Source organism: Dromiciops gliroides, chromosome 4 (assembly GCF_019393635.1).
Source record: "Dromiciops gliroides isolate mDroGli1 chromosome 4, mDroGli1.pri, whole genome shotgun sequence".
Lineage (NCBI taxonomy): Eukaryota > Metazoa > Chordata > Mammalia > Microbiotheria > Microbiotheriidae > Dromiciops > Dromiciops gliroides.
In genome coordinates this window covers 29,459,107-29,473,263 of record NC_057864.1, presented here as the reverse complement: position 1 = coordinate 29,473,263, position 14,157 = coordinate 29,459,107, and the positions used below count along the sequence as shown (strand labels likewise).

The 14,157-nt window shown below is 47.2% G+C and overlaps 1 protein-coding gene across 1 annotated transcript in view; it reads right to left on the bottom strand.

Annotated features, from left to right (window-relative positions):
- Nucleotides 1–460: 460 nt before the first annotated feature.
- The window catches only part of AGBL4 (AGBL carboxypeptidase 4), a 795,252-nt gene continuing 781,555 nt past the window's right edge, over nt 461–14,157 (bottom strand). The window contains exons 12-13 of the mRNA XM_043964632.1: nt 3,738–3,834; nt 461–732 (exon numbers count right to left, since the gene is read on the bottom strand). Coding sequence (XP_043820567.1) covers nt 612–732; nt 3,738–3,834 — 218 coding nt within the window. The 3' untranslated portion in view covers nt 461–611. The remainder of the gene's footprint in view (nt 733–3,737; nt 3,835–14,157) is intronic.

Sequence of the window (14,157 nt, the reverse complement as noted above, 5' to 3'; positions counted from 1 at the left end):
GCAGCCCTGGGAATTGTGGGTCATCTTGCTACAGAAAATATCATTTGAATTCTATTGGCTTTGCAGCAAATGGGCTCAAGGTCTGCACTCAATTTATCATCAGTGAAAGGGAAAATCAAATCAGGAGTAGACTTCCACCATATTTGTCCAAATACAGGCCATAATTTGGCTTAGATAAAACCTGAGTGTGGCCTGTAATCCCATTGTTTTTCAGTGTAAGCTTAGATGGCATATATACATATGTGTGTGTATATATATGACACTATATATGTGTATATGTGTTTATATGAACATATACATATATACATATGTATATATACACAGACACATGTATACATACACATTACACACACCCCTTTCTTAGGACAGGTATGTTGCCTCTCTTTCTGATTAGCCAATATTGGATCAATATAGACATTTGTGTCTCCTTACCCCACCCCACCCACCCTTCAACTCTCCCCTTTCTTTCCAGGCTACTTATCATTTCAGAAATCCTCATGTGAGAAATGAAGGGGGGCTTCTCTCTTCCGAGCCCCCTTTGTGATACTCTTGCCTCTGCTGGCTCGGAAGGGAGACCCTTCTCCCAACCCCTGCCAGCATCCTTGCAGGCTTTACGAAGACTGCGAGTGGTCTTTGTGATTGAAAGAACTCTTCTTCTCTCCTTTGATGGCTGAGTGGGAACCTGTTTGGGCCCGAACGTGGGAGTACTTGAAGGCAGGTGATCTTTCCTTCCTACAAAGGTGAACATACCAGAGAGAGAAGAATGACACAATGATGGTGGGCACCAACCAGGTGAGCCTGAAATCAGACTCCTGTATTGGCTAGAAATGATGGACTACAGACAGGGCTGCATTCGGAGATTTCTTTTTTTTTTTTGGTGAGGCAATTGGGGTTAAGTGACTTGCCCAGGGTCACACAGCTAGTAAGTGTTAAGTGTCTGAGGTTAGATTTGAACTCAGGTACTCCTGAATCCAGGGCCGGTGCTCTATCCACTGTGCTACCTAGCTGCCCCTGCATTTGGAGATTTCTAACTCAGAAGGGTTTTGAGTGGGAAGGGACCTTAGAACATAGGATGCCAGACCTGAGAGGGGTTTCACCACAGTCAATGGCACCACCATCAATCACAAAAGCAGAGGAATGCACCAAATCTAGAACCCTGTGGCTAAGCACACTCCTCTTTCATCATCCTCTTTTTCTTTATAAAGAGGGAATGGGAAAACAAGAAAATGAAAAGTAGGATAGAATACAGAAGAGCAATACACCATTAGTGATCATAATTGTGAATGGGAATGGGAAGAACTCAACCATAAAATGGAAGAGGATAGCTGAATGGGATAGAAAACATAATCCAACAATATATTGTTTGCAAGAAACACACTTGAAACATTAAAAATTTACACAGAGTTAAAATAAGAGGTAGGAGCAAAATCTAGCATGCCTCAACTCAAATAAATATTTAGAACAACTCTGACCAATCCATTGAACAATTGCAGAAGTCCAGCAGTAAAGCACGCTAATCACCCCTTGGCAGAAAGGTAACTGACAGTACAGAATGAAATATATTTTTATGCATAGCCAATGGAAAATATTTTTTTTGCTTAACCATTGTGTATGTTACAGGAGTTTGTTATTCTTTTCTTTTTCTTTTCAATGAGGGAAATGGGAAGAAGAAATACTTAAATGCTTGTTAACTGACAAAAATGTAAAATAAAAGTTACATTAAAATTGTGTTGGTTTCTGAAGCTCAGAATGACCTAGAAAGTTGTCTAGAAAGTTAAGGACAACAAAAAAAGTTTTGAGGTTGTTTTTTAAAATCTGTATTGTAAGGAAGAAGGAGGATCAAAGTAGAGAGGAGACCCTTAGAGAGCATGGAATGATGACAACAGGAAGAAGGAAATGCTGCTCAGTTTTTTCCTTTTGTTTTCTTGATCAAGGAGAAGGATCTTTGTGCTAGAAACAACAGGAAAAAAAATGAATAACAGAGGGATATCCAAAATAAGAAAGGAGATGGTGAGAAGCACCCAACTGCCCTTGATGAGTTCAAGTCATCTGGCCCAGATGAGGGATATCACTGTGTTCTAAAATAATAAGCAGATGGGAGAGGCGCTACAAGCCTGGAGAAAGGAACATTCTCCTTCAGAAAAGGGAAGAGAACAGGACAGCAAACTCTGTACTGGTGAGCTTGGCCTTGATTCTTGGGAAAATTCTAGAACAGATCATTCAATAAAACAGTTGATAAACCTGGAGAAAGTAAGTGGTCATTGCAAAGAGCTGGTGGGGCTTCCTCCAGAACAGGCCTTCCCAGACCCACCTCATTTCCCTTTTGGACAGAATTACAGAACTATCTGTGTTGTTTGTCCTTTGTTCTCAAAGAGGACTGTGACACTGAAGTGACATCATGACTTACACTGAATTGGATATAAGTGAGGGAGATGGGGTAGTGGATAGAGCACTGGCCCTGGATTCAGGAGGATCTGAGTTCAAATCCGGCCTCAGACACTTGACATTTACTAGCTGTGTGACCCTGAGCAAGTCACTTAACCCTCATTGCCCCAGCCAAAAAAAAAAGTGAGGGAGGCCTGTGCAAGGTTACCAGCCTCACTCTCTCCTCCAGAGCCATCTATCTGGGTCCAGTGGCCAGATATATGTCAAGACAACCAGAGATGGCCCCGGCAAGGTGGGAGACCTTGGCCTTTTAAGCTAAGGTCTTTCATAGGTCTCAGTTTGCCTGAATAAATGCCCATTCTATGAATGGAATACCAGAGATGCTGTTTACCTCAATTTAGGCAAAGTTTTTATAACGTACCTAAGATTATTCTTTACTTTTGTGTTTATGTCTCCAGGGCTTGGTAGAGTGTTTGGCATACAGCAAGCACTTAATAAATGTTCTTTGGTTGGTTGACTGGTGTGGGGGCAGGTGTTAGTCATTATGGAAGGAGTTCCCTGGGGCTCTGTGCTAGGTCCTAGGCTACTTAACGTGTGTTTATCAATGCTTTAAATGAAGGCCTAGAATGGATGCTCCTCAAATCTGAATCTGGGTTGGAGTCTCACCTCTCCTCCTTCCTATGCTGGTTGTATTGGCCGTGTGCTTTCAGACTCTAGGCCCAGATTTCTTCATTTGAAAAATGAGAATGATATTGAGTGTACTTCCTACATAGCAGTGATAGGTCTAGAGCTGAACACAAGCCAGAAGGTCATTCCATTTTCCAGAGTAGGAACCTGAGACCAGTTCCCAGCTCCAGCCATCCGTGCTGGCCCAGGCCCGGGTGAAGAGGACCTACCTAGGCCGCTGACACGGAAGGGAGGGGTGGTGGTTACTGTTCTCCTTGTCTTCTGCCCAGCTCTCAGATAGCTCCAAGGATCGGTGCCCCCCCACCCGCTCCCAGCCCCCTGAGATGTATCAGGCAGAGGGCCTGATGCTGACATCTCAAGAGAGATGAGAACAAAAAGTAGCAGCAACGATGAATTCTTAGGCAAAACATCTCCTTTTCTTTAAAAATCTGAAGTGTTCCCTGTCCTACTATTTGCTGCTGGGGGAAGGAAAGGAGGATGCAGAGACCCAGCTGAAGCCACAGGGCCTGGTCCCCTCTCCCTGTCAGCCCTTAGCATAGGCCACGGCACCCGGGAAATGAAGGGTTAGTAAGTAAAGGCTCATTGTGCCTCCCCATCTCCTCTCAGGGCTGATGCCATGGTCCGGGGCCGACTAGGCCAACTCCCCATTCTAGGCACCCCCTCACCTGAGCCTGGGCATGGGAAAGGACACTTTCTCTATGACGGGGTTCAGGCGATAGTAGTCTATGAAGGTCCTCGCCACGTTGCGCCCCAGCTTCATGTCTGAGCATTCTTTTGTTAAGGAACCTTTTGGAAAAACAGCTTTCAAAGGAAAGGCAAAGACGCGGATAGGGTTGGCGAGTGCGCCAATCACAGAACTCATAGAACCTCATTGGTCTAATCTAAATCATCCTCCACAGGAGTCCCCATCGTGGCATCTCTGACAAGTGGTCACCCAGCCTGCATGGGTCAAGACCTCCAGGGAGGAAGCCCCCTCCCTCTGGGGAGAGCTCGAACATTCAGGAAGTTCCTCCTGATATCAAACCTAAGTTAGCCTCTTTTTAACTTCCTCTCGAACCCATTTCCCTCCCCGCCCCCAACCCCAGTGCCTCATGTTCTGTCTTCTGGGGCTAAGCAGAACAAGAGTAATCCCTCTACCATCTCTCTCTCTCTCTCTCTCTCTGTATGTATGTGTGTATTTGTGTATATACACATACACACACACATATATCTATATCTATATCTATATCTATATTTTAATACTGGAAGGTACCATGAGCCAAACATGCACAGTTGCTTCAACTTTCATATGTCCATGAAAACTCAAGGGTGTTTCCCATCTTGGTTGTCCTCCTTGGGCCATTCTCCAGTTTACCAACATTGTTCACCCAGCACCGGCACAGTCCTCCAGATGAGGCCTGCCTGGGGCAGAGGACAGAACACCAGTCACCTCCTCACTCCCGAGACACTGTGACTTCCTAAACACAGCCTGGGTTCTTAGGGAGTGAGTCACTGTGACTGGAGGGAAATGCATCAGATTCTGAGGAAGAAGACTCCGGGATCGATTATTGCCTCATTTCCGTCCTCAGATACTCTGCCTTTCTTTATCTTGGGCCTTTCTGACTACAGGCTGAAAAGGTCTCCTGGCCACAGAAGCTGCTGCCTCCTTCTCCCCTCTATCTTAAATCTTTTCCCAAAGACAGGTTGTTTTAATTGAAAATGTTCCGTCCTTCCCTCCCCCTCCCTCCCCCCACTTTCCCCAACAAACAGACCCATTTGCAGTAAATCATCTTGTGTGAGGCTTTCCAAGCTGCAGGAATAAATAACAGGGAGCTGGGGTGGGGGTGTGCAGTGGCAGCCAATATTCAGGCACTGCTGCTAGGCCGTAAACCTTCGCTTTTTGTACTAAATTCAGCCAAAATGACTGCAGGGCTGGTTCAGAGGCATTTCAGGGCTTGACTGGATCCCAAAGGGGTGAGAGCCAAAATTTCTAAGACCTGAAGGTGGGCAGAGACAGGTAGGCAGACATTTGTATCATGGGGAGAAAGCACTTCTCCTGGGCTATAGTGGAGAGAGCCCTGGGCCTGCAGTCAGGGAAACTGGGTTTGAATCTCACACGCATCCTGTGGTATCTCTGTGGCCTCGGGTGAGCCCCTTAGTCTCAGTGAGTCTTAAGTCTCCCCATCTGCACAATGAGTGTAATCGCTCCAAGTAGCCAGTAGCCCTCTAGGACCAGAGACACTAGCTGTGAAGTGCTCAGCAAACAGGAAAGTGTCCTGTAAACAGTGGCTCAGACCAGAGGCTCAGGAGAAACAACACCGGATGCTGCCCTAACATGGCCCATGGTGCCTATGGAGGTAATGAGCTCCCCGTCACTAGACATCTCTAAGAAGAAGCTAACAACCCATCAGGGTATGCTGTAGAGGGGAGTCTTGGCCAGGGATATCCAGTGGGGCTCTGAGGCCTGCCCAACTCTGGGCCTCTGGGGCCTTAGCCCACAGACCTGCAGAAGTACATGATTCTCATGAAGAAGAACTCTGAGCAGAAGCACACCTTTGACAGCAAGGGCCTTGGGGATGAGCCTAGGTCAGTGTGTCTGGGCCAGAAGGCACCCTGAGGACCCCTTAGGTTCTCTTTACAAAGAAGGAAACTGAAACAAATGTCTTGGCCAAGTTAATGAGGTGAAGACAGAACAGAGCTGAGCTTAAGGCTTTGGACTTAGAGCGAGGGCCTGGGTGTCACCTCCTCCTGGAAAGCTTCCCCTGGTCTTTCTGCCCTCTAAGATTGCTCCCTACTTGAATCTGGCATCTCCAGTGCCAAGCCAGGGCCCTGCCTCTAGCTGGACCCCAAAACTTCACACAGGGGGCCTTTTCCTTTAGGGTGGGGACATGAGGTGTCCTAAAAAGGGCCAAGAGACCTGTGTTCGAGGTTTGGGCTCTGTCATTTGCTGGTGGCATGATCTTGGGTAAGGTCGGAGCCTGAGCTCCCTCCTTTGCCAAATGAGGGGGGTTGGGCCACTTGATCTCAGATTTCTCTACCCCCTGAGTCTTGAAGAAGCCCTGATCCATCCCTGCAGCCAGCCCCGGTCTCTCGTGGCATGCAGGGGCCTTCTCTCACTCACTCCCAGAAGCTGCCACCTTGGCCCTGGCATGCAGAACCTACCCGTGTGCCAGCCCCACTTCAATCAGCAAGCTGCCTCCTTTGCCAGGTGTCCTTGGGGTGGAGACTGTATTTACAGCCCATCTGTCTGTCTCCAACCCACTTCTTACACAAGAGGGACATTCATCTCCCTCTTCTCCCTTTGCGTTGGCTCCCCACCCTCTGCCACTTGCAATTTGACATCCTCCACTAGTCCTTTCCCCAACCACAGTTCTCTATGACTTTGGAAATTGACTCTGTCTTCCCACCTGGGCCCCGGCTTCATAATTGATGGCATTTTTAGTTAGCTCGGCTCACCACCTCCTAATGGCCAGAGGCTGCTCTCCTGCTGTGTGGGAATATATTTTTAGAATTTTCAACTGATATGAAGAAGAAAAAAAAATCTGAGAATAAACACTGGATAAATATTTGCCCATTGGCACAGTGGGACAGGCCAGGGAGAGGTGAGAGAGAGAGAGAGATGGATGAGAGAAAAGAGAAAGGGGAGAGACAGAGAGGAAAGAGAAAGAGAGAGGAGGAAGGGATAGGAAGAGAGAGGAGAGAATGAGAGAGAGGAGAGTAAAGAAGAAGAAAGGAGAAAAAGACACAGGGTAGAATGGTGGAGGGAGGAGTGAGAGAGAAGGGAGAAAGGAAGAAAGGGATGAGAGAAAAGAGAAGAGGAGAGACAGAGGAGAAAGAGAAACAAAGAGCTGGAAGGGAGAGGGAGAGAGGCAGGGAGAGAAAGTAGGGAAAGAGAGGGGAGAAAGAGAAGAGGAGAAAGAATGAAGAAAGATAAAGAAGGACATGGATCAGGGGGAAGGGAAGAGGGAAAAAAGAAGAGAGAGATGAGAGAAAAGAAGAGTGAGAGAGAGAAGGAGAAAGGAGAGAGAGAGAGAAGGGAGAGAGGGGGAACCCACTTTCTGAAGCTGTTTTCCTCTTTCCATCTTCTAATTCACACCATCAGAATCTGAGACTTAAAATCCAAGGATCTCTAATACAGGGAATCTTATTTGAGAATCATCAGATTGTAGAAACAAAATCTAAAGCCTCCTAAGATGACCACATCTTAACAACAGATGCCCAGAATCACCAAATCTAAGGAACACAAAAGCCTCGGTTCATAGCATCCCATATTCTAAAACAGAGTCTTAGCATGATAGACACACCAAGCTTCAGAGGCAAAGCTTGAAACTCTCAATCTACAAACAACATGGAATGGCTCCTGTCCAGGGCTCAGAGTGCCCCTGGTAGGACTTCTCCAGGTGAAGATGCTGGGAACCTGTTTCTGGGAGAGGTGTGAGGAGTTGGGATAGAAGCACCTCAGAGAGACTGTGGAATAGAAGCAGATGGGCTGTAACTGGATCCTCTCAGCTAACCAAGCAGTGCATGGGAGGCTCAGTGACTGGGTTTGGTCCTGGAAATGGGGCATCTTCAACCAAACTGAGTCATCCTCGGCCTTAGCCCTTTTGTGGCTGCACTTATAGTTGGATTTCTTTATTCGTGGCACTTGGTGAGAGATAATGCTATGAGAAGAGCAGTCTTGGGGTCTCTTCTCCATCAAATCCACATGGCCGGGGGCAGCTAGGTGGCACAGTGGATAGAGCACCGGCCCTGGAGTCAGGAGGACCTGAGTTCAAATCCGGCCTCACACACTTAACACTAGCTGTGTGACCTTAGGCAAGTCACTTAACCCCAATTGCCTCACTAGAAAAACAAAACAAAACAAAACAAAAAAATCCACACGGCCCAGAGAAACCAGCCTTGGTTCTTGGCTTCTGCATTGATTATAGGTGAAGGGATTAGAATCTCTGTTCTTATGAGTTTTGAAAGGTCAGGAGGGCACTTGGGCATCTTGGCATTTCAGAGACTTGGTTTGTCTCCTGTGAAGCTTTGATTCCCTGAAGAGTAAGGGACACCTTCAGGAATGACCTTCGGGACCCAGCCCAGTGGAAGCTGTAAAGAGAACTCATCTCAGAGCAGTGCTGACTTTGGATGACAATTGGGGGGGGGGCAATGTGCTGTAGGTATTTCACTAAGTTTAAGGCTTCTCCCTACAGAGAGGAGAATAAGTTCCCCCCTCCCAAAATTGGGGGGAATGTTTCTTCTTCTTCTTCTTCTTCTTCTTCTTCTTCTTCTTCTTCTTCTTTTCCTCCTTCTCCTTCATCATCTTCATCTTCTTTTTACTATATGTTTGGAGTAAATGCCTCTTTATAAGAGTTAATTGATGTTGTGTGATTAAATGGAACTAAGGTATAATCGATCACTCTAGTCACTAGTCCCTAACAATGGGAGGCCTAAGGAAACAGAGCTGACAGAGGCTTGAGCTGATGATATTTAAGAAGGGACACCTCCAAATTAGGGCAGCTAAGTGGTGCAGTGGATAGAGTGTCCAGCTTCAGACACTAACTAGCTATAAGACCCAGGGCCAATCACTTTTTCCTGATCTGTAAAATTAACTGGTGAAGGAAATGTCAAACCACTCCAGTATCTTAGCCAAGAAAACCCCTATGGAGTTATGAAGAGTCAGACATGACTGAAAAACAACAATGATACCTCCAAATTCCTAAGGGTACCCTAGAACCCTGAGGGGAAAAGTATTCTGTCTGGTCTTTGAAAAATGAGACCACAGCACATTTAATACAAATAAAATAACCAAACTTTAGAAGCAAAGTCTTAGAATCATGGAACCTTAGATTCTCAGAATCATTGAAAATCATCAAATCTTAGAACAAGGAGGCAGTTAGGTGACTCAGTGGATAAAGCACCAACCCTGGATTCAGGAGAACCTGAGTTCAAATCCGGTCTCAGACACTTGACACTTATTAGCTGTGTGACCCTGGGCAAGTCACTTAACCCTCATTGCCCCAAAAAAAAAAAATCTTAGAACAAAAAAATCTCAGACTCACAGAACCAAGAAACAAATAATCTTAGAATCACAGAATACAAGAAGCATCAAATCTTAGAATCATAGACTCACCAAATCATCAGAACAAAGCTTTTGTGTCTTAGAACCAAAGACTTCTCAAACCTTGGAAACAAAACCTTAGAGTCACACAATCTATGAAAATCTTAGAAATAGTATCTTCGAAACAAAATCCCAGACTCAGCAATTCACTTGTCTGGCCGCTAGGTGGTGCAATGGACAGCGTTGGAGTTGGCGGTTGGGAGATCTGAGCAGACACTTAAACAGCTATGCGACCCTGAGCAAGTTAATTAGCCTCTCTCAGACTCAGTTTTCTCCTCTGCAAAATGGGGGTAATAAAATTCCCTTTCTCCCAAGGTCATTGTGGTGGCCAAAAGAGATAACACATATAAAAGGCCTTTGCAAACTTTAAATGCTACATAAATGCTAGCTGTAATTTCTATTTTCTGACTTTGGTTTTCTCCTCTGCAAAATGGTTATTCCTTCACTATATATCATGCAAAATTGTTGCGAGTGAAGAAGGTGCTTTGAGAAATATACAGAAGGGACAGCTAGGTGGTGCAGTGGATAGAGCACTGGCCCTGGACTATGGAGGACCTGACCTCAGATACTTTATAGCTGTGTGACCCTGAGCAAGTCACTTAACTCCAATTGCCTCCAAAAAAAAAGAAAAGAAAAAGAAAAAAATAGGGGGCAGCTAGATGGCGCAGTGGTTAAAGGACCGGCCCTGAATTCAGGAGTACCTGAGTTCAAATCCGGCCTCAGACACTTGACAGTTACTAGCTGTGTGACCCTGGGCAAGTCACTTAACCCCCATTGCCTGAAAAAAAAAATACAGAAAACTCTACTGAAACATGAGCTATTGAAGTCTTCTAGTCTAATCTTGCAGCCAGTGCCAGAACACTGTCTCCAGGATTTTGCTGGAATCCCTTCAGTGGTACAGAGTCATGCCATTTCCTTTGTGTACAGTTAAGGGAAGGAAGGAAGGAAGGAAAGAAGGAAGGAAGGGGAGATGAGGGGAAGAAAGGGGAGGGGAAGAAAGAGAAAGGGGAGGAGAGGGGGAAGGGAAAAAAGAAAGGGGAGAGGGGGAAGGGGAAGGGGAAGGGGAAGGAAAAGGGAAGGGACTCTACCTCCCATCATCACTTTTCATGGAGGCAAACAATTGGAAACAAAGTTGTTGCCCATCAGTTGGGGAACGACTGAACAAAGTGTGGTCCATGAATGTAAGGGAATACTGCTGCACCATAGAAAATGATGACTATGAGGAACGCAGAGAAGCCTGAAAAGATGGGTATGACCCAGGTGCAGAGGGGAGGGAGCAAAGCCAGGCGAAAACCGGGGGCTACCACATGTAAATGAAAGGGAAGGCAGCTCTAATCAGAACCATTGCAATGACTCATCTTGGTCCCAAAGAATAGATGATAAACATGTTTCCCTCTTCTCAGTGGTGAGGTGGGGAACTATGGGTGAGGAATGTTGCATACCACTACAGTGCTTTAAGGTTTACAAAAAGCCTTAAGTATATGACCTCATTCCATTCTTACAAGAACCTTCAGAAGTCGCTATTTTACAGATGAGGAAACTGAGGCAAAGAGGGGTTAAGTGACTTGTTCAGGGTTACACGCCTAGTGAGCGTCTGAGGCAAGATTTGAACTTTTCCTGATTTTGCAGGGACTCCATCCGATGTGGCATCAACTAGTTACCTCTGCACTGTCGGATATAGTTGCCTTGCGGGTAAATTACGCTTGACTTTTTTTTTTTTACCCTTATTACAAGGGCTTAATGGGGTGTGGTGGTACTGCTGGGATAGTTATCATGTGACGACAAGTGATGTTGGGAAAGAAAAAAACAACCTTTGTAAAGCTTTAAAAAAAAAGTGAATGTACTGATTTACCGTTAATTTTATAAATGTGTTTATAAACCCAGTTGTTGCTGATTGTTCCTGCTATGAATTATCTAAGTTAGGGATCAGGGTTCTCCTCTGTGCACGACCCCTACCTGCCGCCGCCCCAGCCCAGCCCAATCTAAATGTTTCAGGAAGTCTTCCTAGAGTATCCTTAAATGAGGCTAATGATGCCCAGAGTGGCTGCCCTGGGGCTGGATTAAGACTGAAAGTGCTTTGTAAACCTTAAAGAGCCACTGGACCAGTTGTGGTGATGTCCACCACCACCTCCTTCTCCTCCCCCTCCCCCCTCCTCCCCCCCCCATCATCATCTATGACACTGCGGGGGGCTGGACTTGGAGTTAGGAAGGCTTGAGTTCCAAGTTCAGTATATACTGTCTGTGCGACCCTGAGCAAATTCCTTCACCTCCCAGACTATTCTCTAAGCCTTTGAGCTGCAGAAGAAGGGGGGGAGGGGGCTGATTTGTATTGGAAAAGGGACCTTCCATACCGGGGAAGTTTCCTTTGCTGATTTAAAGCAGAGAAGAATAAAAATAAATCAGAATAAAAACTTACTATATGCAGGGCCCTTGCTCATCCCTGCGGAGACAAAGACAGGCATGACTCAGTCCTACCCTCAAGGACTTTCCAGTGTCCTTATCACACATAACACAGGAACCGTCAGCTAGGTGGTGCAGTGGGTAGAGTGCCGGGCCTGGAGTCAGGAAGATTCGATTTCAAATCAGGACTCAGACACTTTCTAGCTGTGTGACCCTGGGCAGGTCACTTAACCCTGTTTGCCTCAGCTTCCTCATTTGTAAAATGAGCTGGAGAGGGAAATGACAACCCCTTCCAGTATCTCTGCCAAGAAAACCCCAAATGGGGTCACAAAGTGAGACACGACTGAAAAATGACTGAACATCACTCAGAGCATTGTGAGCAATGTCGGCAGACTGGAACCCAGGACTCCTGCCCCCCAGTCTGGTGTTGCTCCGCTGCTCCTCTCTCTCTCTCTCTCTCTCTCTCTCTCTCTCTCTCTCTCTCTCTCTCTCTCTCTCTCTCTCTCTCTCTCTCTCTCTCTCTCTCTCCCCCCTCCTCTGTTTCTGTCTCACACACACACACACACACACACACACACACACACACAGACCACTGGCAGGGATGGGGATGGGGTTACTGTGAGCACATCTAATAATTCCACCAATGATGTCTTCCAAGAGAGCAAAGGGGCCCCCCTGAAAGAACAGTCAGCCACTGCTGCAGCCAAATGCCCAGACAACGTTGGCTTTCCAGGGGAGAGGTTGGATTGCACTGAATCACTTCAAGTATCAAAGCATCTGATTACCACAGCTAATTAACATTGCCGACAGCAGGCCAAAGATGGTTGCCAAGGCTCAGGCCAGGGCCCCTCATCTCTGGCTGCTGACAGGAGGGTGGATGGGCTCCTCAGTCATGGCCAGGGAAGGCAGAGGGCAGAGAGCAGGAGGCAGGAAGAGCCCTTTGTCTCACCAGAAAGTGCACCCTAGCTAAATCCTCCCTCCTCCTGGCAGCCATGCAGCCTTGATGTCTCAAATCTGTAAAATGGGCCCCGGGCTGCTAATCCACATTCAAAATCCAATAAGGAGGAGTGTACGGGGAAGATCCGAGGAAGAGCCGTGGGACCACAAACTTAGAGACAGCTAATCTGGCTTTCCAAGACAGCCTTTCACACATGTTAAAGGCAAACTATCTGGGGGGCTTCCCTTCCCTTCCCTTCCCTTCCCTTCCCTTCCCTTCCCTTCCCTTCCCTTCCCTTCCCTTCTCTTCTCCACGATGAACATCCCCATTTCCTTCAACAAATGCTCCTCTGCCCTGGACTCCAGGTACTTCATCATGCTGGTAGCTCCCCTCTGGACACTGGCCAGCTGGTCAGTATCCCTCTGATGCTCTGCCCTGTGCCCGGTGCTGCAGATAAGGTCTGACCAGGACTGGGGACAGTGTGAGGAGAAAAGAAGTCAGTGCAGGGGCAGAAAAAGGCCAGGGTGCCTCCTCAAGGCACCGGGATGGGCAAAAATGGACCATCCAACTCAGTACAGAACAGAGGATATCAGAGGTGGGAGGGGCCTTAGAACAGGGTGTCAGAGCTGGGAGGAGCCTGAGATAAGGGAATGTCAGAGATGGGGGTGTGGGGGCCTTATATCAGGGAATGTCAGGGCTGGGAGGGGCTTTAGAACAGGGGATGTCAAGGTTGGGAGGGGCTTTAGAGAGTATCTAGTTCATGTTCCCTCCTACTCCAGCCCCATTTTATGGAGCAGTAAACTAAGGCCTGAGAGGGGAAGTATCCAAACAAGGTCACTGCTGAGCTAGTTCCCCTGTCAGGACTCCATCCCAGAGATGCGACACCTCGGTGGGGGGTGACAACTTCAAACAAGACGCCATCTCCCACTGACATTTCTCCCCAAGGCCGCCATGCTTTGTGACCCTTTCTTCAGAAGGCCCTGCACATTGGCTGAGCCCTCATTAACCGTATGTTAATCAGATTACAGTGAGCAGGGCTAGGAGGAGGCTGCCTCTCCTCAGACACCTCACCCTGGCAGGCTCTTATTAATCACCATTTTAACCAAGCCTCATTAGAGCGGCCCAAGGCTCCCCCAGGAAAGGCCATCATTACCCGATCCAGCCAATGGATCAGTCACTGGGCATCGGGGAAGGAAGAAGCCCATTATGGGAGGCCAGAACCCTGGGTGACTTTGGGGGAGTTCACCTCCTTCTTTATGGAATGGTGATAATGAGACTCACATGATCAGCCTCAGGCAGCTACTCCTGATAATGAGATGGTGTCTATAGAGTGTACTTTAAGCCTTGAAGGACGCCACCAATGTCAGCCATTCTCGATTTACTACAAGACCATGAAGAGGAAGGTGCAGCAGCCAGGGCATTATACACAACAGGCACTTAATAAATGCCTGTAGCATTGGACTGAACTGAACAGAAAGAAGCAGAATTGTCCCTTGTTCTCACAATGGATGTTATTTTTGTCCAGCCAAGAGGGCAGTTGAGTCAGGGTGTTCGGGGCCGTCTACTCCAGCCCAAGGCAGCTGGGAAGCCATATCAGGGAAGGGAAGGGAAGGGGAGGGAAGGGGAAATGTCCTCATTGACATCCTTGGGGCTTCTCACAGAGCCA